The sequence below is a fragment of the Eumetopias jubatus genome, unplaced genomic scaffold, assembly GCF_037043125.1.
Source record: "Eumetopias jubatus isolate StellerSeaLion01/CBP00866 unplaced genomic scaffold, mEumJub1_p1.0 scaffold_6, whole genome shotgun sequence".
Classification (NCBI taxonomy): domain Eukaryota; kingdom Metazoa; phylum Chordata; class Mammalia; order Carnivora; family Otariidae; genus Eumetopias; species Eumetopias jubatus.
Window position 1 is genome coordinate 26,410,608 of NW_028274812.1, and position 27,749 is coordinate 26,438,356.

The following is a 27,749-nucleotide window of genomic DNA, read 5'->3' on the forward strand; positions in this document are numbered from 1 at the left end:
TTAAGAAGTCTCTTATGGTTTGTCTCCCTCTCTAGTTTCATCTTGTTTTATTCCTCCCAGGTTTTTGGTTTTTTTTTTTAACTAACCAGAATCATGCTGTATGTATTGTTCATGTGCTTTTTGGAGATGTTCTCAGCCTAGCACACTCCTTTTATCCATTCTGTATTCCACAGAAATAGATGTTTGGGTTGCTTCATTCTGCTGTTATAATTATTCCCACTTTTGTGCACAAACTTGGGTACAGGGGCTGAAATTTGAGGGGAACAGTGTCAACTTGAGCCCTTGGCAATCTGAGGTGAAGGCGTGTTGACTTGGCATTTAGCAGGTGGCAGGCCGTGCGCACTGACTCGGGCAGGAGGGCGGCTGGACCATGAATTTGGGACCCACAGGCCGATGGCATTGTGTGTGACAGGGACGTGGCTGGTTTTGCTTTTAATTTTTGTTTTTCTGGGAAACTTGATCACTCCCTCTATTCTAAACGAAAGCCTTACTGGATAGAGTATTCTTGGCTGTAGATTTTTTCCTTTTAGCAGTTGGAATCTATCATCCCACTTTCTTCTGGCCTGCAGAGTTTCTGCTGAAAAACCCACTGATAGCCGTATGGGGTTTCCTTTGTATGTACCTGCTTTCCTTTCTCTTGCTGCTTTTAAAATTCTCTCTTTCTCACTACTTTTGGCTGTCTTATTTACTTTGTGTCTTGGTGCAGACCTCTTTGGGTTGGTTTTGTTGGGGGCTCTCTGTGCCTCCTGGATCTGGATTTCTCTTTCCTTCCCCAGATTCAGGAAGTTTTCAGCTATTATTTCTTCAGACAAATCTTCTGCCCCCTTTCCTCGCTCTTCTCCTTCTGGGATCCCTATCATGCGACTGTTAGGCCTGACAGCGTTGCTCAGTTCCCTGGGTCTATTTTCATTCTGTGTATTTTTCCCCCCTCTCATCTGCTCGGCTTGATTGCTTTCCATGACTCTGTCCTCCAGGTGGCTGGTCCTTTCTTCTACTTCCTCTTGCTTGCTATTTATTCCAGATGGTCTATTTTTATTTCCATTTAGTAAATCCAATAGCTCTAACTGGTTCTTTTTTACATCTCCTAGCTCTTGGTGGAGGGTCTCAAGGAAGTCCTGCAGTCCTTCCTCAATTCCAGCGAGAATCTTTATGAGTGTTACTTTAAATTCGCTATCAGACATATTACTTATCTCCGTTTCGCTTAGGTCTTGTGCTCTGATTTTGTCCTGTTCTTTGATTTGGGACACATTCCTCTGTCTCCTCATTCTGTCTCTTGCGTTGTCTGTTTTTCTGTTAGGAAAGTCAGCTACGTCTCCTGCACTTGAAAGTAGTGGCTCTATGAAGAAGAGGTCCTGCAGTGCAATGTCTGTTCCCCAGAAGCTGGTGCTTCAGGGGGTGTCTCCTATGTGTGTTGCTCCAGGGAGTGTCCTACCGTTGTGGCTGGGATGTGTTTGCCTTCAGTCCTGTTGTCTGTGATGGCTCCCTGCCTGTTGTGGGCAGAGTCTGGTGCCCGTGGTGTTAGTGGGCTGCTCCGGGGCTGCCTCGGGCTTGAGTCGAGTCAGACCAGATGTTTGCCAGAGATGCAGTAGCACCAAACTGCAGGCACTGTCCCTGTGTCGTCCCCGGAGAAGCTTTTGTTGGTGGGTGGGGCCTGCAGTCAGACCAGTTGCCCGCCCTCAGCCCACTGCTGGGGTCACAGTCAGACGGGTGTGTGGTTATCTTCCCCTCTCCCTGGGGCAGGACTCACTCTGGAGTGGTGCTTACCTTGTCTGGGCCACGCACACACTGCCAGGCTTGTGGCACCACTTTGACGGGATCTTGCCAAGAGCGATCGGAGGGGGTGGATCTGCTTCGCTGTGGCCTCTTGTCTATGCCAGGCTGCGGAGAGTCTGTTCTGCCAGTTTTCGGGCTGCTTTTTGGGTTATTTATGCCGCCGTGGGTGCTCTCTAGGCAGCCACGCGGCAAGAGGTCAGCACAGGGACGTCCTACTCCGCCATCTTCCCAGCAGCCTCTGCTCCGTAATTGTTTATTTTTTAACGGTACTTTCTACTAGTTCACATATATATGTTTGGTTGTATGGTTCAGTTTATATTACAGTTTCAAAAAGGAAACTGTTGAAGGGTGCCTGAGTGGTTCAGTCGGTTGGGCACCCAGCTCTTGATTTTGGCTCAGGTTATGATCTCAGGGTCCTGGGATCCAGCCCTGTGTCGGCTTCCAAGCTCAGTGGGGAGTCTGCTTGAGGATTCTCTCTCTCTCCCTCTCCCCTTGCATGTGCTCTCTCTCTCCTTCTCTCAAATAAATAAATCTTTTAGAATTTTTTAAGAAAAGGGAAACTGTTGAATTTATGTTATAAAGTTTAAAAATAAGGACACTTGGAAATGCGACTTTTCTAATACCTTGTAGGTTGTAGTTTTTTAAAGATTTTATTTATTTATTTTAGAGTGTGTGTAAGCAGAGGGTAGGGGAGAGGGGTTGGGAGGAGCAGAAGGAAAGGGAGAGAGGATCTTAAGCAGGCTCCATGCCCCGTGCAGGGATTCATCTCAAGACCTTGAGATCATGACCTGAGCCAAAATCAAGAGTTGGTCGCTTAACTGACTGAGCCACCCACATTCCCCTACCCTGTGGGATTTTATGATAACTGCTGTGAACTTACATTAAAGTATGTTCAGATTTTAACTGAAGAGGTATATGTTAAAATAATTTTTGGCTTTGAAATTGTTTTGCTTAAATTCTTGAAGTTTCTCATTTTAGACTAAATGTTTTAGTTAGAGGTGTATTTTCTCAGAAGTATATTTATTTTCTGTATAAGTGAACATTATGAATTACTTATTTTACAACCATTTGTGTGGTATTTTAAGCAATTACTCTGAAGGGATAAAATTAATAAAGTATGAACATGCAAGTTGACTTTTTTGTCATAACCTATTTTCTCTTACAGCAGAAAACAAAATTCTATATGAACAAGCTTATATTTTTATTAAAAATGCTATTTTGTGCTATATCTCATGAGGTTTACCTGCTACTTCTTTGGAATATATAAATGAAGTCTTATACTCTGAAGTTTATGAATTTATTAATTCAGGTCTTGTATTTTTACCTGTTAATTCTCTACTAGATCACACTAATCCCACTAGCCCATTACTTGTGAAACCATCTGACCTGTCAGAGGAAAGTAAGATAAATTCTTCGGTGAAATTTGCTTCTGGAAATACTGTAGGTAAGTGAAAAATAGCATTACAGTTTTCATTTGAAGTTGATTAAGTCTGGATTTAGAATCTGAATAATTCAAATGTATAGCTATTTCATATTACCTTTACTGAATAAAGTAGAGATTGGTCAACCCTTTTAAATACCCTACCCTCTGTATGAGTAAATGGTTGCTTATTGCCACCTGGACCTGCTTCTGTTTGCCATCCCTCTCAGTTAACCACATTTAGTCCGTGAACTTCCCACTTGCTCCTTTGTCTTAGAAGAAATTGTGTGTACATTCATTTATTCAGCCTATGTTAAAGGAATAGTATGTGGCAGGCTCTGTTCTAGACACTGGGGATTCATTCATCAGTTAAAACAGAAAAAATCTTTGCCCTTATGGAGCTTACATTCTGTAGGGGATATAAGAGGGAAAAAAAATCTTAACTCCTGTCTTAGGAGATAATTAACACACTGGATAAGAATAAAGCTGGGAGGGGCGCCTGGGTGGCTCACTCGTTAAGCATCTGCCTTTGGCTCAGGTCCTGGGATCGAGCTGGCATCGGGCTCCCTGCTCCGCGGGGAGCCTGCTTCTCCCTCTCCCACTCCCCCTGCTTGGGTTCCCTCTCGCTGTGTCTCTCTGTCAAATAAATAAATAAAATCTTAAAAAAAAAAATCTGGGAAAGAGAAGAGGGAGTGACATTTTAAATAAGGTGGTCAAAGAAGACCTTACCAAAAGATGGCATTTGGGTTAAAACTTGAAGGAGATGAGGGATTCAGCTATGAATATCTGAAGGAAGGACATTTAAGGCACAGGAAACAGCACATGTGAAGCCCTGATTTAGAGAACTGCCTTCTCCTGGAAACAGCAGGCGAACACCTGGAATGGAATCAGTTAGCATATTTGGCAGGCAGAAGTAGCAAGTGGTAGAGGAGTAATGAGGGAGCAGTGTAAGAGTGACTTTTACTGAATGAGATAAAAAGCCATTAGGAGGTTTTGAATGGAGAAGTGATGTAGTCTGACCTTCCTTTTTTTTTTTTTTTTTTTTTTTAATGAGGATCACTATGCTGTATTAGTAATAGGCCTGAAGAAAGCAAGAGTCAAAACAGGAAAGACCATTTAAAAAACAATTAGAATAACACAGGGAAGAGAAGAGGATGGTGTGGCCTAGGGTGATAGCAGTAGAAGTGCACTTCCTGAGAAGTGGTCAGATTCTGGCCATATTTTGTCAGAAAAGAGCATAGGACTTGTTTACCTGCATGATATAGGATGGGAGTGGGAGGTCATGGGCGATTCAGGGAATTTTGGTCTGAGCCATTGGGAATTGAGGAAAGCTGTGGTAACAGTAGTTTTGTTGGGGGAAAAAAAGAAGTTGTGTTTTGGACATCTCAGGTTTGAGATGCCTGTTGGTACATCCAAATGGAAATACATTAGTTTTAGCATCCTTCCTGTACCAGTAAAACAATTCAGTTATTTGCTAAGAAAAACGAAAGGGATACATTTTGAAATGAAGCTAAACCAAATAACCAGTCCCTTCAATTTATAATCCTTGAAAGTAAGTAGCAGTGTTCCTTCACACTGTCCCTCAGTTTCTATTTTAAAATTTGTCATTGCGTCACAACCATTAGTTTGCCTCTGGGACTCTGCTCCTTTATAAGATTTTGAGGATTTGGAAATGATATTTTCTCAGGTGAAAAATGGGGAACGTCTCTGGCTAATCTCGTAAGTTTTATTATTGTCTAAGCATATTTTTATTCCTATGTTTACTTCTCTAGATTATAACTTGTTTTGTGTGTAGTATTTCATTGTGTAAATATGCCATGATTGATATGTAATTTTTTACATTTATTAACACTAGGGTGAACTGTTAACCTATTAGCCAGTTTTTAAATATCTCTGATTTGAAATAATAGTTACTATATTTGTTTAGAGTATATAGGGTAAAAAGTGAATAAAAGATTATTATTAAATAGGATATATTCCATTTATCAGCAGATGGGTACAGTAGTTCAGACTCTTTTACTTCAGACCCAGAACAGATTGGAAACAATGTAACTCATCAAAGGTCAGTATTTCTGTCAATAAAAAGTATATTAAAATATCTTGTTACATTTTAATACTAAGAATTATTTTAGAACCAAGTATGAATTATTTTCCTCTATTCTTTAGTTCTCTGAAGTCTGTTAGGTTACCTATTGATTTACATAGAAGGGAAATAATTTTGATTCTTTTCCAACTTTAATAGGAAAGCAAGAGGATCCCTTATTGTTCCCCTGGTATTCTGTGGAAGGCCTAAAAAGAGCTGTAGTAGCATTAGCAGTTTAATACAGTCCTTTTTGTAGGTAAACAGTTGAGAGTCTAAGTAATAAATGTACAGATTCCTTGTATAGCCTTATGGCAAGTGCCCACAGAATTCTGTGTTTTAAAATGCTATCTGGAAGCACACACCCTAGTGTTGGGCTACCTACCTACCCTGAAGATCTTCGTTGCATATAACTTCTCAGGCACAAATAAAAAAGGTATGGGATGGGGTAAAGGTGGCAAGGGATTTGTCTGCAAGGGCTTAACCATCCACTAAAAATTGTGTGCAGGACAGAATCATCTTTTTCCCCTCATCTTTATACGTGCTAAGTATCCTTTTGCCACAGGCTTGGAGAATATAGAGAGAGACTAGTAATATAGAATCTCAGAAGAACTTCCAGAGTCAAAGACTGCTGCTTTGTAGAATTATTTCTCTTCAGTCATCTTGGATTTTATTTTCCTTTTTATCCCTATAAGTGAGGATCAGATTCCAGAGTCCAGGAGACTCTTCTTCAGATTACAGAACACTTACTGGCAAAAAGTGAATCTCTAGGGCGGATGCAGAATGAGCACGGCCAGCAGTATAGTGAAATTGCCTGTGGGGTGCAGGGGTGGGCGCCTCAAGTAGCCGAGCCACATTCGATTTCCATTTACCTAACTTCAAACTTTAAATAAGGTGAAAGCTAACCATGTCTGAAAGTGAAGCTTCCCTTTTTTGAAAATGGTTTTTCAAACTAATATTATCTTTAATTGAACAGGAAAATGTTACTAGGTTTGTGTCTACCTTGAATTCATGTTAATAAACTTCTTTTCAAATTTTTTGAAATTTTAAAAAATGTATAATGCTTCATAAAAAGATTATTTGCCACATTAAATAATTACTTGTTTAATGCATATCATAAACAATCCTGTCCTTATTCATTGTAATACTTATATACCTACTTGAGAAAATATCACACCTATAAGATCCTTTGCTGCTTAACCAAGTTTGAATGCTTTAAAAAGAAAAAAGCTCCAGTACCAGTAGCATGACCAGTTGTAACGGGGTGAATTTTACAGGTCTCATTCAGGAACGTCACCTGATAACACCGCACCACCACCTCCCCCTCCAAGGCCGCAGCCTTCTCATTCCAGATCATCCTCTTTAGATATGAATCGGACCTTTGCAGTCACCACAGGTAGGGGTTGGAGAACCATAATATCTATTATCGTTTGATTTTAAAGTTCATTAAAGAGCACAACATTTTATTTTATTTTCTCTTACTGTGTCTTAATTTTTAGTTAACGGAAGAAAAATTTTGAGTTTAAAAGGTGTCAGAGGAGAGGAAGTTTTTTTTTTTCTTAATGTGTTTGAGTGAAAATGATAAAGATGGGAACCTGAGAGATGCCACAAGAGATTTTAAAACAACCATGTGGAGAGATCAAGGAGGGAAAGCTGATAGGTCTTCAGTTAGCTGACAGAAGACTCATAACTTCAAGGTTTTAATTTTTATATAACTGGTTTTATTGTTGTTAATAAATGTTGATCAAAATAGAAAAGTTAGGAGCAGAGGGTGATGATGTTCTGTTTTTGGACGTTACAGGTTTGGAATGATGAGGAAAAGGGGCTGTAGTAGTAGGCCACTGGACGTGTGGACTAAGAAAGATTGTATTATTTGAGAATCATTTACATAGAAATGATTGAGTAAAGTATTAAATGCAAAGAGAAAATTTGGAAGTCTGCATATTTTATAGCTGAAGAACATTTAGAAATAGAAGAAAGCCAAGAATGTTTAGTGTTATGGAAACAAGCATGTCAAGAGTGCCTTGTGCAATAGAACGAGAAATGAGGTCTGAGATAGAGTGCCTGCATGGCTCAGTCGGTTCAGCGTCCAGCTCTTGATCTCAGGTCAGGTCTGGATATCAGGGTCATGAGTTCAAGCCCCACATTGGGCTCCACTCTGGGTGTGGAGCCTACAAAATAAAATAACTCCCTTAAAAAAAAAAAAAAAGGAAGATATGAGGTCTGAGAAAAGGCCGTGAGGCTTGGTCATTAGGTCATATCTAGATAGTTTTACAAGATAATAAATGCCTTCCGATACTTACAAGCATTCTTAGAAGTCTTTATCATTTGATCACGTTCACTCAGCCTGTTTGTTCTACTAGCGAAGTACGTATTTACTAAGAAGACGACTTGTATATTTACTTAGGACAACAACAGGCTGGAGTTGTTGCCCATCCTCCTGCAGTGCCTCCAAGACCACAGCCCTCACAGGTAATTCTTCAACGTATTCATTACTGAACAATTATATTTGTCAGTTAAGGTTTGCTTCTGTTCTAGAATTATTTTGAAGATCAGGAATTACCTAATTGTCATTCTTAATGAGCATTTTATTCAGGGAAGCTAAGTCTTATTTTGAAAGTCAAGAGTAATGATTAGAGTTATTTTTTTAAAGAAACTTAAAAGTGGACCAAATGATAATATCTTGATAACGGAAGGTTTAGTGGAGAGAACAGTGGGTTGGGGGATAGGAGATGTCCCTGTGTGTCCTGGGTCTCGCAGAGGCTCCATGCCCTTGCTGCATCTCCCTGGAGATGTTACTCTGTTAGTAAAGGAAATGTAAGATGACCTCTTCATCCCTGCCAGGTTGAAATTGTTTCCATTTGGTATGTTCTAAGACAGATTCTGGATTATAGCTGATAGTTTTATGTGACTGGCCAACTACCTTTTACATGAATGAATTTGGTTGATTTTTTGAGTTAGATTCTTACAGTGAAGTTGGTTATTTGAAGTTAAAAAGATGGTTTCTTAATCATAAAAGACACTGAAATTTGAATATTTCGTTTATCTAAAGTACCAACGAAAATACTTGTATTAGGTTGAACTGTGAAACCCAGTGAGTTGGTCACTTGACTCAAGAACCAGTCCAGTGGGGAAGATAGACCTATAAACAACAATTATAATAGGAGGGCTGTGCTAGATGTATTTATGAAGTGCTTCAGCACAGCTTGACTAACTAGTAAAGTCAAGGATCACATTGGAAAGGTGTAAGTAAAATGAAGGAAGTGAGACTTTAAACATAGACTTGAGAGATCGGAGAGAGGGCACTCCAGTCAGAAGGAATGAACATGGTCTGGCATGTTCCAGGGAACAGGAGTTGGTTCAGTACCACTGGAGTGATGGGGAATGAGACTGAAGAGGTGGGAAAGGGGCAAAGTATCTCTGTATAGTACTAAGAAGGACAGAATTCTTCTTATAGGAGAGAGAATGTTTCAAGGGTGTAAGCAGGGAAGAGACTGCAGATTTATTCCTATAGCATCCTGTACTTGCGTTGTCATGAAACTCCTCACACTGTGTCTCAAGTCCTTGTACTTGTCTCTTACCCTGCACTGCATGGTCTGCTTCATTAGGGCATCGGCCTTATTTGTTCGTTCACTATTATTTCCATAGCACTTGGCCAAAAGTTACATACTCACCTGTGTTTTTGGATTGAAGATTTTAGAAGGATCGCTCTGGCAAGGGAATGGAGGACAAACTGAAGGGAAGTACACTGAAGTGTTGGGAGGATAGTTAGAGCAGTGGTTTTCACACTTTAACCTTTTTAGAAACATAATGAAACTTTTAAAAAAAATTTGTTAAAAGCGCAAACTATTGTACAGTAGCATAATTAAGAAAAAAGTGGATGAAGTGGAGAGTCAGAGAGTAGGGCCAGACCCCCTCCCTCTCCTTTGATGTACTTTCTTTGCAGTATGAATTCTGTAAAAGTATCTTTCTTATTGAAGGTTTGTCATCTTAATTTTTTGAGTGTCTCAGCATTCCACTTAATGGTTTTTAGAGCTATATATATATGCTGCCGTCGCTCATCTCCCTGAATTTACAGATAACAAGGCATCTCTACAGTATATTTTCAAAGAAGAAGGTCGCTGACAGTGATAGACTAACAAAATGTGTGTTGCTGCATCCTAACCCATCGTGTAGGCTCCTGGTCCCGTAGTGCATCGCCCAGTGGATGCTGATGGCCTAATCACTCACACTAGTACCTCACCTCAGCAGATACCAGAGCAACCAAATTTTGCAGATTTCAGCCAATTCGAAGTATTTGCTGCATCAAACGTCAATGAAGAACAAGATGATGAAGCCGAGAAACATCCAGAGGTCTTGCCGGTCAGTTTTCAAGGGCTTATCTAATTTTCTGCTGGAAAACTCTTCCCACATTATATTCATAAGCAGTTCTATAAACAGGAAGCTCTAAAAGAGCAGATGTTAGAGTGGACATCAGTGAGTAATAGAGAATTTATATCCCCCCAGGTTAGGTCTGTGCTTCTTAAGTACTTAATTGGCCTTAGATACCTGCTGGTTACAATATAATGCCTAGTAAGAATCAGAATCTGGGTGGGAGTTAGCTGTCTTGGGAAAAGACACAAACACAACCATCCGGGCATGGCTGACACACTGCTCGGGGGCTTGCATCTGATGTGTGATTTGGTGAAGATTTTCTAGCTACACTCCATGCGTATGATAGTCACTTGAGTTAGACCTGTAGGCTACGGGCTGCCAGATTCCATCTTTGCAGACAGTGTTCCGGAAGACGCTGTTCAGTTCTTGTGGCAAGAACTTCTACTAGCCACTTCTTCCAACCTGAAACTTTCTGCTGAGCCCTGGGGCCACTCGGGGTATGGCCTGAGCCGCCAGGAAGGCAGGGGAGGACCTGAGGGGAAGTACAGGTGTGCACAGGGTACTGGTACTCATGCCCCTGGGGTGGAGGCATCCTCTCCCCCAACCACAAGAACTTTCCAAACAGTGCTGGGCTGCATCCTCAGCCCTCCCCTGCTCTCTGCCCTTCTACAGTAGAGAATGGTCATTTTATGGGGTCTTCACACATTCCTTATTATCAGAATGAGTATTTTCTTAACATTACTCTCTGATTTGTTAACGTATGTATTTATGCATAATTGTATACTGCTTATGTATAATTAGGAGCGATAATATATTCATCTCTAGGTTGAAAAAGCTTCTGATCCTGCAAGTTCTCTTCGAGTTGCCAAAACAGATAGTAAAATTGAAGAAAAGACAGCTGCTAGTGTTCCCACCAATGTGGTACGTGAAATCTTCTATAATATTGATTATTTTGTACATATAAAAAGTTATATCATTTTTACTTTGTAAGATTTTGAAGATGATGAGAATCTTAGAAATGAAGTTAACTGCAGAGCATCTAAGCCTCTAACTGTAATATATTTGGTCTGTCTCAGAACAGGGTCTGCCTATTTAAAAACTCTAGGAGATGCTAGTCTGTCCTCTAGTATATGCCATAGGTTCTCAGAATTTATCTGCTGATGACATTCTTCCATGTATAGAAAGTACACCTTCCTTATTGGTCAAATTCCATTTGTTTTATTGCAATCTTCAGTGTCATAGAGAAAAATTGCCAACCCTCTAAGGGTGTTATACTCTGTGTTCTTTTTTTTGACTGTGTTGGGGATAATTTTCCCCCAACATTTTATTATGAAAATGTTTAAACATACAGTAAAGTTGAGAGAATTTTACGTTGTATACATCAGTAAACCCACACCTTGACTGTACCATTAATATTTTACTATACTTGCATCATCACATACCTGTCCATCTGTCTATCTACATCAGTCCTTCTTACCTATTTTTGCATTTTAAAGTAAATTATAGATATTTGCATGTTTTTCCATTGAAAGAAAAGTTTTGGTAGTTTTTTTTTTTTCCTGTTGTCACCCAGACATTTTCAATAGTTACTACAGCATGTGTTTCTTAGAGTGCTTAAATTCTACTTTCTGGACACTTTATTTTTTACTATATTTCTGTGATATTTTTTAATAGTGAATTTTATTTTTGTCAGCTCACAGCAACAAATTAAAAATAGCACTTAACCAAAGATATGGCAGTTGTCATTTTTATTTATTAACAGATCAAATGAAGTTATGGTAAATACCAAAATACCATATTTGAATCTGTTGAGGGAAGATTCATAGTTTCCAACAAAATGTCCACTCATATTCAAGAGTTACAATTATTGTTCATCTTAGTTGTGAGTTTTTAAAGCATTGCCTAGCTTTCTACTTCTTTATAAATTGTTTTATTAAGATGACATATTTTAGTATTTTTGAATAGGAAATCCTATGATGAAAATGGATGCATATTTCTGGAGACTCCTCCCCCCCCTTTTTTTAAGATTATTTGAGAGAGAGAAGAACACGAGTTAGGGGAGGGCCAAAGGGCCAGGGAGAAGCAGGCTCCCCATTGAGTGGGGAACACAGCGCAGAGCCCAACCCCAGACCTCCTGAGATCATGACCTGAGCCAAAGTCAGATGCTTAACCTCCTGAGCCACCCAGGCGCCCCTAGAGACACCCTTTTATATTTATTAAACAGTATATATATTGAACACCTTTCTTGTTAATATTTAAATCATGAATATAGGCCTCAAGGAGCATATGTTAAAGTGTCCGGTTAGGTACATTTCACAGTTGTGATGTCAACCAGGAACACCCTTTCGCATTGAAATTTTAACTTAGCTGTGTTACAAATACATAAATAGTTTTAAAGTGGGACAGGTGACTTTTAAATTTTGGAGAATAAGCAGTTTAAAGAAAGCAAATGATGTTGGTAAAGTGCGGAGTAACCGTGACTATCTTGAAGACATGCTCATTGTTAACGGACCTCTTCTCTTGTAGAGCAAAGGCACCACACCTCTTGCTCCACCACCTAAACCTGTTCGAAGAAGATTGAAATCAGAAGATGAATTAAGGCCAGAAGTTGATGAACACACACAAAAGACAGGTGTCTTAGCTGCTGTGCTTGCATCACAGCCTTCTATTCCTAGGTAATCAGAGCTGTTCCTAAACCATAATGATTAAGAGCAAAAAGCACAGCACTTAACGTATCAAAATGAAAGAAATTATGGTCAGACTAGCTCTCTAGTTGAGCAGAGGTTCTTAGCTGCTCCTCTTTGAGAGTTTTCTCTTTTATGAGTAGGTGTAATATTCTCACCCCTTTCCCCCTTTTCATTATCAGGTTCAATTCCAATTTCATTTTAACAACCTAACGCAAACCCTAGAGCAGATTTTTTTTTTATTATGTTGTTAGCCACCATGTAGTACATCATTAGTTTTTGATGTAGTGTTCAATGATTCAGTAGTCTAGAGCAGATTTTTAAAAAAATTAATAGTGCAGAGTAACACTAAGATTTTAACTATGGTTGAATTGGCCACTAGGGCTCCTGGACCAAATTCATCCCATGGCCTGTTTTTGTAAGGGCCAGAGCTAAAAATGACTTTTACATTTGTGTAAAAAAGAAAAGGGAGAGAGAAAGAAGAGAAAAAGACACCAAAAGCAAGAATATGCTGCAGAAATCATATGGCCCATAAATTGAAATATTTACTATGTGGTTGTTGATAGAAAATGGTTGCTGATGCCTGCTCTGGACTAACTTAAACTCAGGTGATTCTACAGAAGAAGAAGAATGAAAACAATAACAATACTGAAGCTTCTGAAGCTTAGATACTTTTGCTTCACCGTTGAAACTGAGCAAGTGAGGTTGAGCTATGCTATTAAGGCAAAAGATGCTCCCTCTACTTTCTGGATTTAGAGGTCAGGGAAGAATGGAGAGTATTTAAAGATAAGAAATGACAGTCATGTTTTCTTGCCCTCTTTATCTTCTCAGGTCTGTTGGGAAAGATAAGAAAGCAATTCAGGCATCAATTAGACGCAATAAGGAAACCAACACAGTTTTGGCCAGATTGAATAGTGAATTGCAGCAACAATTAAAGGTATTCTGAATCTTTACTTGGGAAGTTCCATGGACTCAGAACATCTCAGTTAACTGGAACTTAGAAATGATCCAGCAGTTGTTAGCTAGTATGAAACTTCCTGGGTAGCAAGAGAAATGTGTATCTAAAATGTTCTTTATGCCTTTGAATCTTTGTATATTAAAAGGAATTTTGTATACTCAATTCTGATCTGTCTTGCCATATATATATATATATATATATATATATATATATATGGCATCGCTGTTCCTATATTGTTCCTGAACTTTCATAATGAAACCCAAGAGAGGAAATGTTGTGACCTCAGGTACCTCCAAGATCATATACGTGGTTCTCTACACTCTTATTTAATTCTAAGATGATTTGACTATTGTTTATCCTTTTATCAAAGTCTACTCAGATTCTATTAAAGGGAGTTGAACAGGTCTAAAGAAGATGGGGACAATTGAGATTTTGCACGTGAAAAAGGAAAAACAAGCCTTAAGTAGAAAGGGTGCTTATGGCCAATATGTACTCCCATCATTTATACTTGAGAGGAATAGGTTTGTTTTTATTTCTTACTACTGTGATTTCTTTGAATCTCTACAAATGAAAATTAGCCAGAATCATTTATGGTTTACCAACATTATTAAGCATTCCTATCTTGTAAACCAGTGGCCCTCACATCTTAAGGTGTATTCAGTTAATCAGGGGTTGCCTTAAAATGCAAATTCTGATTCTTATTAGGTATGGAGTGGGACCTGAGAATTCTGCATTTCTCGTAAGCTTCCAGATGATGGAATGCTGCTGGACTTCTGGTCCAACTTTGAGTAGCAAAATGAGGAGAAAAGAGTCTGTGACGTGTAAAATGAATGCAGAGTTAGTTTGTTCCCATAACATTCTATTTGTATCCCTCATCTAGCATTTATCACACTATCTGGAATTATTATCTCTCTCTGTCACATTTGGTTCTCTGTCCTACTAAAATGAACTCACTGAGAGCAAATCATCATTTTTTCTATTCAGGGTGACCATATATATGTTGTCCAAACCAAAATACTTTTGAGAGAAAAGAGAGAAGGATGTGTTATGTTCAGACAGGACATCACAAGTCAGCTGGGACTTCCTAGATAAATTCATAACCATCTTGTTTCTATCCCCAAAACCTAGCACATGTTAGGATTTGATAAATATATGTGAATGAATGATATTTTTTGTATAGCTCTTTGATCAAAGAAGATATTTGTAGTCATTCTATGATCATGAATATGGTCTGTTGTAAAGGAAGAATGTAAAACTAAGGAAAGCTTGCTAGAACCATACCTTGACAATGAAAATTTTGTTGGCACATGTTTTTTTGAAGAACTAAAGCCGCCTATAGAAACATGTATGTAGGAGCTATTTTAAAAATCACCTTTCTCGTTATCTTGAACAGAAAATAGGAAGTATGATATGAAATAGCAAGAGGTAGTTCTGGTTAAAACACAATACTATCAGCATGTTCGAGAAAAAAAAAGAAAGTAGGTGAGTTAGGATTCACTGGCTATCTGAAAAGACTGCTCAACATCAACAGTGATTAAAAATTCTGATTGCAAAATAAATGTATTCGTTGTGAAACCAAAACTCAAATGAGGTTCAGGAGTTGTCATAACCAGATATAATCACCAGGAGAAAGAATCTGTGTTAATTGATTCATCTACTGTTAACTGCAGGAGGTAGGCTTTGTGCAAAATGCATGCATTAATAGCATCATTTGCAAATATTGGCTTTTCTGATAATTAAACAAAAAACATTTTATTACCCTGATTTATTTAATAAAAAGATTTTAATTAAGATCATATTTTAATACTACCTACACATAAAGAAACTACTTTGCTAAGTGAAGTATCCTTTTAAAATATGACTCTCCCTTTGTCATCTTAACAAATTTAAATTGTGTTCTTGATGCTGAGTTGTTAGATGTGCCTTGATTTTTATATACTTTGAAATGTAACTTAACTTTGCATCTTTTTCAGGATGTTCTTGAAGAGAGAATTTCTCTGGAAGTTCAACTGGAACAGCTTCGACCATTCTCTCACCTATAAGCCAATTGCCGTTAACTGTGAACATACCCATTTTTAAGCAGTTTTGGGTTCAAGCCAGTTTGGAGACCCAGATGTTCAGCTCACTGCTTAATTCAACATTAAATTTTATGATTCTGTTTTGCCCTATATGTTCACCTGTATTTAAGTATCTTTTATTTTTTAATTTCAACAATAAAAGGGTCAGGATGACTTTTCCTGGAGGATATATTGTGTTTGTTGGCACAGCCCACCCTTCTTACGCCATAGCATCAGGAATACATAACAGTGTCCAGTATACTTAGGTGGCCAGAACCTCACACTGATTTGATTTACAGAATGGCCTTCCCATTTATATCTCAAGCACAGACTGAAATATTTGCAAAAGGAGACAAAATTAAATAAATTGTCAATTTGTCTTTTAGGTTTAATATTTTACATAAAAAAATCTATATTTTGTAGAAATCTTTAAAATGAGTTTCCTACTTAATTTTTTATTTGAAAGGACTATATTGGATGAGGTTTTCTTTAACCATAATCTGCATTCCTCAGGAGTCATGTGGTACTTTCAGGCTCTTCCATGTCAACTTGGGTGTCAGATTTTATAATTTTCCCAGTGAAAATTGAGCAATTTCACCAGTAACTTAAAAATTTTGTGTGTGAAATTTTAACTCAGCAGTCGTGTAAACTTAGGAAATGGCTATGAAGTCAGATCTTAATTGTCCCCTAGAAGCAAAGGGAAAGTGTTGAAACCACAAACAACATAAGTACTGTCCACATGCAAACACCATTTTTTGCATGATTTATGCACTTAATTCTGAATTAGAGATTTATGCTTATCAGTCGCTACAGAGATTATTTTCAGGTAATAATGTTTTAAAACTTCTGAGGGCATTAATTATTCATGGAATAAATGGAAATTCCTTGATATTTCTAGTTACCTTCAACTATCTTGTCATTCAATCTTTGGCCATAGAGACTGGTTTTTCCTATTAACAGAGCTTCTGAGATGTGCCCTATTCAGGATGATAAAATGTCTTAGGATTTGTTTCATATTATATGATATATACATTTTGATAACATATGTAAATTTGCATTCACTGCTAATAGCAGATATTCCCTTTAATGGTTTAGTCTGTCTGTGGATCATAGATGGTAAACTGCATGGATAATACCGTAACGGAATCAAAGTGTGATTTTACACCAATAAAACAATATTTTAATTTCTCTACATTTTTTAACAAGAATTTAAATTTTAAGAATTAGAAGAAATTTGTGTTTGTTATTGAAAACAGAAAATGTTTAAAATAGCCCAGTTCACAATCCTAGACTGTACTAGATTTTTACTATCTTAAAGGAGAATATGAAACAAAAACGAAACTGACAACTGAAAGCTTCCAAGATCAATATCTACTTCAAGTAAAAAATACTACTACTACTGCATACATCAGCAGAAATTTCCAATTGCCTAACAGATTATGGCTTCAGTTTGTTAAATAATTAAATGAAGGTTTTAAAGGTACAGAAAACTACTGAACACGTGTTTTGCTGTTTCTCTCCAAACAGAATTGTCTTAATTTATTTTTGTTTTTTTTTTTAAAGATCTTTTATTTATTTATTTGAGAGAGAGAGAGATCATGAGCAGCAGGGAGGGGTAGAGGGAGAAGCAGACTCCCCGCCGAGCAGGGAGCCCAATGTGGAACTCGATCCCAGGACCCTGGGATCATGACCTGAGCCGAAGGCAGTCGTTTAACCGACTGAGCCACCCAGGCACCCTTTATTTTTGTGTCTTAAAAAGTGTTTTGGGGGCGCCTGGGTGGCTCAAGTCGATTAAGCGGCTGCCTTCGGCTCAGGTCATGATCCCAGGGTTCTGGGATCGAGTTCTGCATCGGGCTCCCTGCTCAGAGGAGAAACTGCTTCTCCCTCTCCCCCTGCCTGCCACTCTGCCTACTTGTGCCCTCTCTCTCTCTCTCTCTCTCTATCAAATAAATAAATAAAATCTTGAAAGAAAAAAAAACATGTTTGTTTTTTCCCAACAGCCTTCTAATTTAACAATGTCTAATTTAACTTTTTAAAACTTCTTACTTGGAAGGTCCAAAAATTTTAATTTTATGACCAAGAAACACTTAAAAATCACAGAAAACTTTTTAGTACTTTGTAGTGGTTTATTTTTAATGCTCTCTGGAGAGTACATTCATATTAAGGGCATATGTGACAGGTTTTTGAGTAAATTGCCATTTATATTTCTTATACACATTTTAAAATCACTAATTATATCATGAAAATTTACAAAGAGACGATCGGTAAGTCAACAAAATATTTCTCTAGACCGATCATTTGAGAAACATTTTTTTATTCTGATGTTTTCATTAGATCATAAAACAAAACTTTAAATACACAATTATCCTTGTTCTGTCAAATTAGTCTGAACAATACTGTGTGAAAAATAACTACCAAAAGAAGTGCTTCAAAATTTTGGACTCAGCTTGTTCTTACTTTACATTTCTTCACCTAGTTGAACATAGATGATAAAGCTGAAAAGTCAGGAGGGACTTTATGGGTCATCCCAGTTCATTCTGCCATCATCCAGGACAGATCATCGTTCTGCTTCCTGCTGGGTCTTCTGGAACAGAAAACACCTCGTCTTTGCCAGGGAGAATTATAATTGCCCTTCATGTTTTGTCACTTCTCCATACTACTTTCGATTGCACTTTGGAGTACTGACAACCATAGGAACTTATCATCCTCAGCCTCTGTAGCACAAATCCATTCACGTTTTGGACCATGAAGAATAAATGCATTCTTGATATCTGTAAAAATATTTGAGGTCCACTAGTTAATCTTGGCAGGTCACAATCAGAAGAAAAAAAATGTTTTAAAATTCAAGAATTGACCAAGTCATCTTTAAGAACTTCATGAAAACTAAAGCAGGATTCCAACAAATACAGGTCCAGTTTAGAATACAACTTCCTAAAAATACTGAATAATTCAAATATCATCTAAAATAATCTCCTTGTGATTGCTTAATTCTGATTAGCAGGGTTTTTAAAAAGTTATTTCAGAGAGAGAGTACAAGCAGGGAGAGCAGCAGGCAGAGGGAGAGGGAGAAGCAGGTTCCCTGCTCAGCAGGGAGCCTGATGGTGGGGCTCGATCCCAGGACCCTGGGATCGTGACCCGAGCTGCAGGCAGACGCTTAACCACCTGAGCCACCCAGGCACCCAAATTAGTTATTTTTAAAGATTGGTAGATGTAGATGGTAGATGATGTCATGTTCTTTAACTCCTTGTCTCGGCCACTCCCGAAGGACTGGAACCAGTAAAGGTCTGCACTGAGAGTTGGTGCAGGTAGAGATGCTGAGAGCTAGGCCTGGACCACCTTGTCGGAATTAAGCCAACTATGTAGCTGAGTGCCAACTGTCTAGCAGTTTACATAACAATGTTTTGAGACAGCACAGCTGACTAAGGGGAGATTGAAAGCAGATGTCCTACCCTCTTTAACCATTCCCGGTGATTATAGATAACTAACCCATGTCACCGGAGTTTGTCTTCTAGGTGGAAATACTTATTTTCACCGTTGGTGTTCATTTTTTTCTCAGGCTCAGATTTAAAATGAGGCTAGAGCTAAAGGGAAGCAGCCCTTTTTTAAGGGTGAGTTTTCTCGAAGTCCTTCGTTCCAGCTTTAACCGTAAGTCCTGCCTTGATGTGCAATGAAGAGTATTAGAACGAGAGGTATTCCATTCAGATTGGCCTAACAGAAACTGAGAGAAGAGAAGGATCCCTTTAAGCTTGGGAAGTAGCGTGTAGGATAATAACTAAAAATAGGCATGGTAGTTTTAGGTAGGATTTCTTTTTGTAACAGACGAGAGTTCTATTGAGGTTATTAATGAGTGAAATGTCTGTTACTAAACATCTTCTGCAAATCTGTCAATTACAGAACAACTGCCAACTTGAATATGAATTTAAGGAAGAAAAGGTACATAGATCTGTAATAATCACTTCATCCTAGTGCAATGGAAACAGCATATAAAAATCTAAAATATAATAACATCTATAGACAGTATAGTCCTAGTAAAATGGAAAAGTGATAGGTAAAAGTATAAAATTGTAACATTTACAAGCAGTAGTGACTAGTGGCTCTCCTGTCAGATTGCTTCAAAGAACTCAGGATGATGTGGGTTCATGCCTCTATGATTTTTGAGAGTTGTTTTCCTAATATGTAGGGTGCATGTCTGACAACGCCAGCATTCCTTTCCTTTGCTATTTCCGATAGGTGCAAAGTTTACATTAATGAAATGCTAAAAATATTTGAAGAACTCTTTGCAAACTTGCAAATGAAAATTCTAGTCCTTTTCCTACTTTATATTATAATAGTTAATGAGCATTATATAATATAGCTTCCTAAAGGTCTTTAACTCTTGGAAGAAAAAGAATACATACATTTGGAATCTGGAATATCCTCTACAAGTAACCGATGAAGGGCCACTGATGCAATGAACTGGTAGGTTGATTTTGAAGTCCTCTCAAATGGAGTATGAGATGTGCCCCGACTAGAAACAAGCAGTGCATCGTTGAAGAGGAAAAGACTGAGGTCACGGGTGTGTTCATAGAGCCTGTGTTAAAGTGGAGAAGGGTTACACGGACATACTTTGTTACACAATTCACCATCTTTGTGTTGATAAGCCAATAGTTGAGGCTTTTGCCCACTACAGACAGGTTGGAATGGCTCATTGGAGTTCTCAGTAGTTTTTCTCCTGGTGTGAATACTCCCTTCTGTCTCTCAGACCACTGCTGTGGGGGGGGTCTCAAGGTTCCTGGTGGAATGGTTTGAACTTAGCCACTGGACAAACATTCAATGTGGGGATGTGGGGGAAAGAGACATTGAACTTTTCCTCCTTTACAACATGAATTATGCTAGAGCTGTGTTAAACTTCTGTCAAATGTATTTTGTATCTGATGTATTTGGGCAATCTGGGGAAAGTAAGTTTGGTTTGGTTTGGTTTCATCTTCAGTGTAACAGGTTGGGGTAGAGAAAAGCACAAGAACCAATATGGCCCAAGGTATCTTAAGTACAAAGCAGGGAAAAGAAAAGCATTTAACTGAAGGTTAAAGGAACTAGGTAGGAAATTAGAATTTTTCTAATTTTGGTTGGAGGGAAATCAATAGATAATACACTTCATCAGTATGAAAGGTGAGAAGTAACTCTTCATTTTCACTGAGATTGCTATGATGGTCAACTGAGGCATGTTTATCAGCAGGCAAAATGTCGTGCCCTCAACCTCCATCTATTACACTCTAGGCTGCTGTGTTGCTGGAGCCGGGTCTCCAGCTTGGTAGGCGCCAATGTACTCTAGTATGGGTTTGCTTGTGTGAGTACTCACCGGGGAGTCAAGCAACATGTTGGGGAGGAGCTAGGGGAGCCCTCCCCCCACCCACCGCAGTGTCCTCAGCCCCTCTCCCCCCACTCCAGGAGTGGCTAAGTGAAGATAGCTCAGTGTTTGGTTGGAGGGTAACCAAACATTTTTTCTCTAGAAGCATCAAACAACCCTCAGTTACTCTAAGGAAGGGAGTCCATTTACTAGCTTGATGAACAGAGGAAGTCTCATTTTTTATCTTCACTAGCTTTGTTTATTTTTTAAATTGTCAATTTAAATCTACATAAACTTTTACATAAATGCTAAAGTGGCATCAATCCATACCACTGGCTTTATTAAGTGTCCATTTTTGTTTCACTTTTTCTTTTTGCTTGGCTCCCTCCTTCCTGCACCCAGGCCACCCAAGTTACCAAACTAGTACCTGTCTTTGTTTTCTTACTTGCTCAGGTAATCACACACATATGTACATGTATACACATCTATTTACAGGTAGGTTGCCATTATTTTACAAAAATGGTAACATCCACACTTTTTTTCTGCTTTTCTCGCTTAGCAATGGAAATCACTTCAAGTTAACTGGCATGGCTTTATTTGTTTATTTATTTTTTAAGATTCTTTTATTTGAAAGAGAGAACGTGATGGGAGGGACAGAGAGAGAGAATTTCCAGCAGACCCTACACTGAGCATGGAGTTTGATGCAGGGCTTGATCCCAGGACCCTGAGATCGTGACCTGAGCTGAAATCACGAGTCAGATGCTTAACTGAGCCACCCAGGTGCTGCTTTAATTTTCTCTTTTTTTAGTGGCCAAATAATACTTTACGGTGTGTGTAGATCATCATTTATTCAACTCTTCCCCTTTTGATGCCCACTGGTTTTGTTTACAGGCTTGGGTCTCTTTCCTCCCTTCTCCCTTTCTCTCTCCTTCCTTTAATTAGGTCTTTATGGCCACTATGGGCAATATTCGAATAAACTGATCTTTATTTATAATCAAATCCCTTACACGTGTTGTTATTTCTATCAGATAGGCTTCTGGGGGGGTAGGATTGATTCGTCAAAGGTTTTATGTATTTTTATCAAAAACCTTCAGAAGACTGTCCATAAAACCTGCTATAATTACCATTTAGAGTCCACTTTATGTATGATAATGGCTCTGACTTGTACATAGTACAAACTCTAATGTCCCTCTAAATTACCTGGAGATTTTTGTTAAAATGCAAATTTTGATGCAGTAGAACTAGAGTAGCCTGAGGTTTTCTGCATCTCTAATAGCTCCCTGACGATGCTGATGTGCAGACCACATTTTGAGGAGTGAGGCATTTAAATCATCTGTTACAACCATGTCATGCTAGGCAAAGGACTGGATCCAGGACTTAAACATTTTTGAGGAGTACTGTATTTCAGGTTCAGCTATTCGGAGCGTGTTAGGCAGGTACCAGCTCTGTTAGGTGTGTGAATAAATAGAAAGGCAGTGGTCACCCAGCCCCTACAGCCACCTTTTCCTTTTTCGTGCATTTCCTTCCCATCTCTATGTGGTTATGATTTAGGCTGGAAGGAGTGGGATGCTTCACATATACTGACATCTTGCAAGAAACAATATTCTAGATCAAGTTGATAGGGTATTCTGACAATAATGGTGCATACAGAACTAGGGATGAGAGAGAGAGGAAGCAAGAAAGGAGATATTTCAATCTATGTGTAATGGTCTGTATGTGGTAAATGGCCACTCCCATCCGTATTCTTGCCCTTTTTTGGCAATTTTACCACATTACTTATGAGAACAATTATTTCTCCTATCATACCAGTTTAAAAAAATGTTCAAAGCTATAATAAAATTTTGCTGTTATATCTGAATTATCAGAGAATGTGCACACAAGTTTGCTTTAAAGAAGTGGCTTTGAAAGGTAAATAATCATTTTTTTTTCTTTTGGAAGGTGTAACACAGAGTAGAGGTAAATCAAAGAATCCCAGTTTTGTGACCCACGCAGAGCGAGTGGGTGTTTGGCCCAGGGAAGGGGAGATTAACTCGAAGTTGAGGCCACTTGTAATCAGAGGACATGAGCAGGGAAAGAGGCTTGAAAACACACATAGGTTTTCATTATTTCGATCTGATTATGAGAATGCTATCTAAAATAAATCCGAGTTCTATCTAGAAAAATGGTTTTCAAAAGCCATTTACTAAGTTAAGCCCCTCCAGGGGCTCCTGGGTGACTCAGTCAATTAAACGTCCCACTCCTGATTTTGGCTCAGGTCGTGATCTCAGGGTTGTGGTATCCAGCCCTGCGTCAGGCTCAGCGTGGAGTTCGCTTGTCACTCTCCCTCTGTTCCTCCCACTGCTCACTCTCTTTCTCTCTCTCTCTCTCTCTCCCTCCCTAAAATGAGTGGATAAAAATCTTTTAATCAATCAATCAATCCCCTCGAGATCTCCAACAATTTTCATCCAAAGACAAGAAACACCAGAACCATTTTTAAAAAACTTAATAATTCTTCTACATACGTAAAAGTAAGTAATTTCACCTCTCATATTGACATAATAGAGCAACTGAAGTGGAAACTATGGATCCTAATAGGGTTTCAGAAAGCTACTTCTGCTCATTCAAAAGAACCAGCTCCAAGGGTAGAGTTTTTTTCCCTGAATTTGGTTGGATAGGATTTCTTTTCTTGTTCAGAAATAGGTCAAATGACTCAGCAAAATGTAATAGGTCTATTATAGTTTAAATTCCTAACATCATTCTAGAAGTGTTTTATTGTTGTTTATTGTATCAGACTGCCAAAACGATGAAGTACCCAACTTCTATAAATACATAAAACCTTGAAAGGAATTTTACAATGTTAGGCATAAGCAGACAACAGTGAGCCATAGGTTCTCTGAGCTGTCCTGAGCCAAAACTGTAGCTCCTAAACATCCACACTCTGACCTGAGGAGTACAGTGACTTTCTGAATTGCCAGGCTGTCAATTCAGAGCCAGAGTCCAGTATCCCTGGGAAGTCCCCAGTACATAGCTGCCCCGGTAACTGACTGTAGGTCCCTTTGGGTAAGGCAAAAAGAAAGTTCACAGTATGCTTTTTTGGCAGTGTAATAGGGTTTTTCCTCAAGAGGACTTGGTCTGAGAAGTGGATGTCTCCCTTTGGTGATTCAAGGCCATGCCACCGTTCGCCAGTCCTAGAGGGCTCCACCTTTTGTCGCCTCGGCATCAAGTGAGGAAAGGAGGAACAACAACAAAAGCCAATTTAAAAACCAGCAGGCTGAAAGTCACATCAATGAGAACTGGTATTTCTGGAAGAACAATATTATAAAAGTTCCAAATTATGTAATATATTATCAAAGCTTAACATATCCCCAAATTCTGTGGGCTATATCAACAGAGCGACAAATATGTTCAAATTTCCCAGCTCTAAATGACCCTGTGACTTCATCTCTACCCCAGAGGAAATGTTTTCATTTACAGTGCAAATATTGACTTGTTTTTTTCCATGTCACAGCTCTTGTTTATTAGTAATGTGTTTAGTACTTGCTGCTCGGTTGGTAAGTTTATTATGAGGAAGGCTCAGTTCATCTTTCCACCTGCTGGTCTAATCAGTAGATAGAGCACTGAGACTTGGTTTTGAATTTCAGACCAGCACTTATTCTGTGGCCTCAGAAAACTTACTTAAATCCAGATTCCCACCCTAACATGGTTCCAGACCTACTTGCCTCGGCAAGTGATTGTAATGAGTGTATCAAATGAGAGAATGTAAAGAATATGGTAGGGGCGCCCGGCTGGCTCAGTTGGAAGAGCATGTAACTCTTGATCTCGGGGTTGTAAGTTTGAGCCCCACAGTGGGTGTAGAAATTATTACAATAAATAAATAAGTAAAAAGCATTAATAAAAAATATGGTAAATTATAAAGCCTTATACTCATGTAAGTCAGCATTTTATGTATAAATATAAGCAGTTTTCTTTAAGTAGAAATCCCTAATGGAAGTCATGGGAGTGGGATTTCTTGAGTTTTATCTGACTTTCCAAAATGATAGAAAACAAAGTTTCAGACTAAAAATTCTATAATATCTTTTCAAATATGAACCTATCTTGCATTTACTTAATTTTAAATGTTAATGTAAAGTTACATTTACATTTATTGCTTGACAAATCACTGAGATGGTGCCTATTTTAACATAAATGCACCTCATAATTAGAGTGTGAAATAATTTAGTATTCTCCCATGATCCTCAAATTGTTAAATGTATTCTCTGTTGTCCAAATACTGAAGTCAAGCCTAAATTCTAATAATTGAGCCATGTGGCTTCTGGTTGGACATGTAAAGAGCTTGCAAGTCCTAACTTCCATCCTCACAACAAAAAAGAAGCTGAAAAACTTCAACAGCTCTTCTTTGGTCCATCAGAGAATTACAGTCACAAGGTAAACCAGAACCCCGAAAGCTGGAGAGACACACTGAACAGAGAAACACAGCTTACTGGAGGCAGAAACTCCCTGCTGGAGCAGTGAACTAGTTTTAAGATATTAAGAACCCCTGGAAGCCTAGCCTTAGGGGAACATTCTCTCCCCACTTGCATGAATTTAAAACTTGCATGCGTTTTACTTCCAGGAGCCCCACCAGGTTCTTACTGTGAAGATCAAAGAAAAATGTCTTCATTCTTCCTGATAGGGAGGGGAAAGGTAACTTTTTTTGAAATGTGCCTGAAGAGTTCTCTTTTCCTTACCAAAGGACTTCCCTCAAGAGAAACTATTTTACCAGAATCTAACCAATATGGGGGAGGGGAAACACCTACCTCCAGCCCCTTCCAGGCTTCCTTGCCTCTTAGAGGTACAAAAATGAAAGGAAACAAAACAACAAACAAAAATGACTGAAAAAACACTGTGAAAGTCCTAGCTCAGGGCACAGCTCACTAAAAAACTAAGACCCAACCATGAAACTATAGAACTCTTCCCTTCTCCTTCCTTCCCATTTGATATCACATCAATAAGAATTCCTTATAATGACAAGGGATCACAGCTAAAAAGAACTAGAAGGCTCAAACCCTATTTAAGGGATCTCTAGGGAAACTCAATGACAACAGGGGGGACAAAAACAAGAACACCAAAATAAACTGTAGTCTCTGACATCACAAATACAACAAACAGTAAACACAGGCTAACATCTAGTCATATAAACATAAAACCTCACACTGAAGACCTATTTACCTCAGTTCCTTTTACCTAATACATTATGCCTAGCTTTCAACAAAAAATTACAAGTCATGCTAAGAGGAAAGAGATCAGTTTGATAAAGCAAACATCAGAACCAGACTTATATGGCAGGGATGTTGTTGGAATTATTAGACAAGGAATTTAAAATATTTATAATAAATAAGTCAAGGACTCTAATGAAAAAAGTAGACAACATGCAACAAAAGAACAGAAGAGTAATAAAAACAAAGAAATGAAAACGCTAAGAAAGAGTGAAAAAGAAACTGTAGAAATTAAAAACACTGAAATGGAAATGAATAATGCCTTTGATGTGCTCAATAGCAGACTGGACATAGCCGAGGGAAAAATCAATGAGCCTGAAGATACATCAATAGAAGCTTAGCAAATTGAAAAGCAAAGAGAAAAAAATGACTGCAAAAGAAAGGAACAGGTTATCCAAGAAATGTGGGACAATTTTAAAATGTGTACATATGTCTAATGGGAGTATCACATGGAGAACAAAGAGAAAGAAACAAACAAACAAAAACTACTTGAAGTGATAATGGTTGAGAATTTTCTAAAATTATTGACAGATTCCAAACCACAGATCCAGGAAGCTTAGAAAATACCAAGCAGGGTGAATACCAAAAAATCTACACCTAGGCATATTACATTCAAACTCCAGAAAATCAAAGATAAAATCTTAAAAGAACCCAAAGAACAAAAACAAAACAAAACCCTACCAAAGTAGAACAAGAATAAGAATTACATTGGATGTCTCCTCAGAAACCAGGCAAGCAAGAAGAGAGTAGAGTAGAATAAGTGTTGAAAGAAAAGAACCCAGCAACCCAGAATTCTGTAGCCAGCAAAATTATCCTTCAAGTGAAAGAGAAATAGACTCTCAGACAAACAAAAATCGAGGAAATTCATTGCCAGTAAACCTGCCTAGCAAGAAATGTTAAAAGAAGTTCTTTAGAGAAAAGGTAAATTATGTAGGTCAGAAACTCAGACTGACATAAAAGGAGAGTGTTACCTTTATGAATACATGAAGGTAAAATAAATTCTAATAATAAAAAACTGGAATAATCCCTAGCATGTCTCCTACTACACCAGTGTGTTTAGAATTGCTGGTTTGGTAAGTAGTTTCCTTCCATCACTGCAGCTCACTTCTGTTGCTATTGAACAAAAACAACAAAACAAAGAAAACAAAAAACACTGTGATCATGAGAAAAGTAACACAATTACATGATTTGATTTTCATTTAGAACCACTCTAGGCAAGAATAGAGGTGAAGCTTTGGGTTTCTTCCAATCACCCCCTTGACCTACACCTTTGGGAAACATTCATTGAAATATTCATTGAAATAAGAGGCAAATCAATTTTTATTTCTTTTATTGGAGTTGGAAGAATTAAAGGAGTTGATTTCTCTCCATTTGGTTACTATTTGTTCAGTTGTCATCTTTGCCATTAATACTGAGAACATAATTTTGCAAATAATTTTCCAACATAGGTATCAGCAAATTATGGCCCCACCACTTGTTTTGTAAATAAAGGTTTACCGTAACTCAGCCATGCTCCCTCATTTATGCACTGTACTGTTTATGCAGATTGTATTATTCATGTGTTGTATCATTATGTTGCTGTTTTTATGCTATAATGCTGAATTTAGTAGTTGCCACAAAAATCATCTGGCCAACAAGACCTAGGATATTTACAATCTGACCATTTCCAGAAAAGGTTTGCCCATCCTTGTTCTAAAAGAGGAAAGGGGATGCTAGCTTATGGAAATTGGCACCCTCCATTCTTTTGGTCTTAACGCTACTGTGAGCACCGTGCAAAACAGATACAGTAAGACCTCAATGTAATGATGGTCTCTTGGTGAAACCTTTTTAATACTAACCTCAA

The 27,749-nt window shown here is 38.3% G+C and overlaps 2 protein-coding genes across 8 annotated transcripts in view; one reads left to right on the forward strand and one right to left on the reverse strand.

The window, feature by feature from the left end:
* The window catches only part of REPS1 (RALBP1 associated Eps domain containing 1), an 86,310-nt gene extending 70,779 nt beyond the window's left edge, over positions 1-15,531 (forward strand). For 4 of the 6 annotated variants that reach the window (XM_028121401.2, XM_028121402.2, XM_028121405.2 and 1 more), the window contains 9 exons: positions 3,116-3,217; positions 5,183-5,255; positions 6,551-6,669; positions 7,681-7,745; positions 9,450-9,635; positions 10,473-10,568; positions 12,174-12,322; positions 13,163-13,268; positions 15,263-15,531. In XM_028121401.2, coding sequence (XP_027977202.1) covers positions 3,116-3,217; positions 5,183-5,255; positions 6,551-6,669; positions 7,681-7,745; positions 9,450-9,635; positions 10,473-10,568; positions 12,174-12,322; positions 13,163-13,268; positions 15,263-15,331 — 965 coding nt within the window. In that variant the 3' untranslated portion in view covers positions 15,332-15,531. The remainder of the gene's footprint in view (positions 1-3,115; positions 3,218-5,182; positions 5,256-6,550; positions 6,670-7,680; positions 7,746-9,449; positions 9,636-10,472; positions 10,569-12,173; positions 12,323-13,162; positions 13,269-15,262) is intronic. The other 2 variants (XM_028121406.2, XM_028121403.2) reach the window with 1 other exon arrangement.
* A 2,458-nt stretch (positions 15,532-17,989) lies between these two features.
* The window catches only part of ECT2L (epithelial cell transforming 2 like), a 62,965-nt gene continuing 53,205 nt past the window's right edge, over positions 17,990-27,749 (reverse strand). For both annotated transcript variants that reach the window (XM_088024241.1, XM_028121357.1), the window contains 2 exons: positions 19,744-19,916; positions 17,990-18,117 (listed from right to left, as the gene is read on the reverse strand). In XM_088024241.1, coding sequence (XP_087880367.1) covers positions 17,990-18,117; positions 19,744-19,916 — 301 coding nt within the window. The remainder of the gene's footprint in view (positions 18,118-19,743; positions 19,917-27,749) is intronic.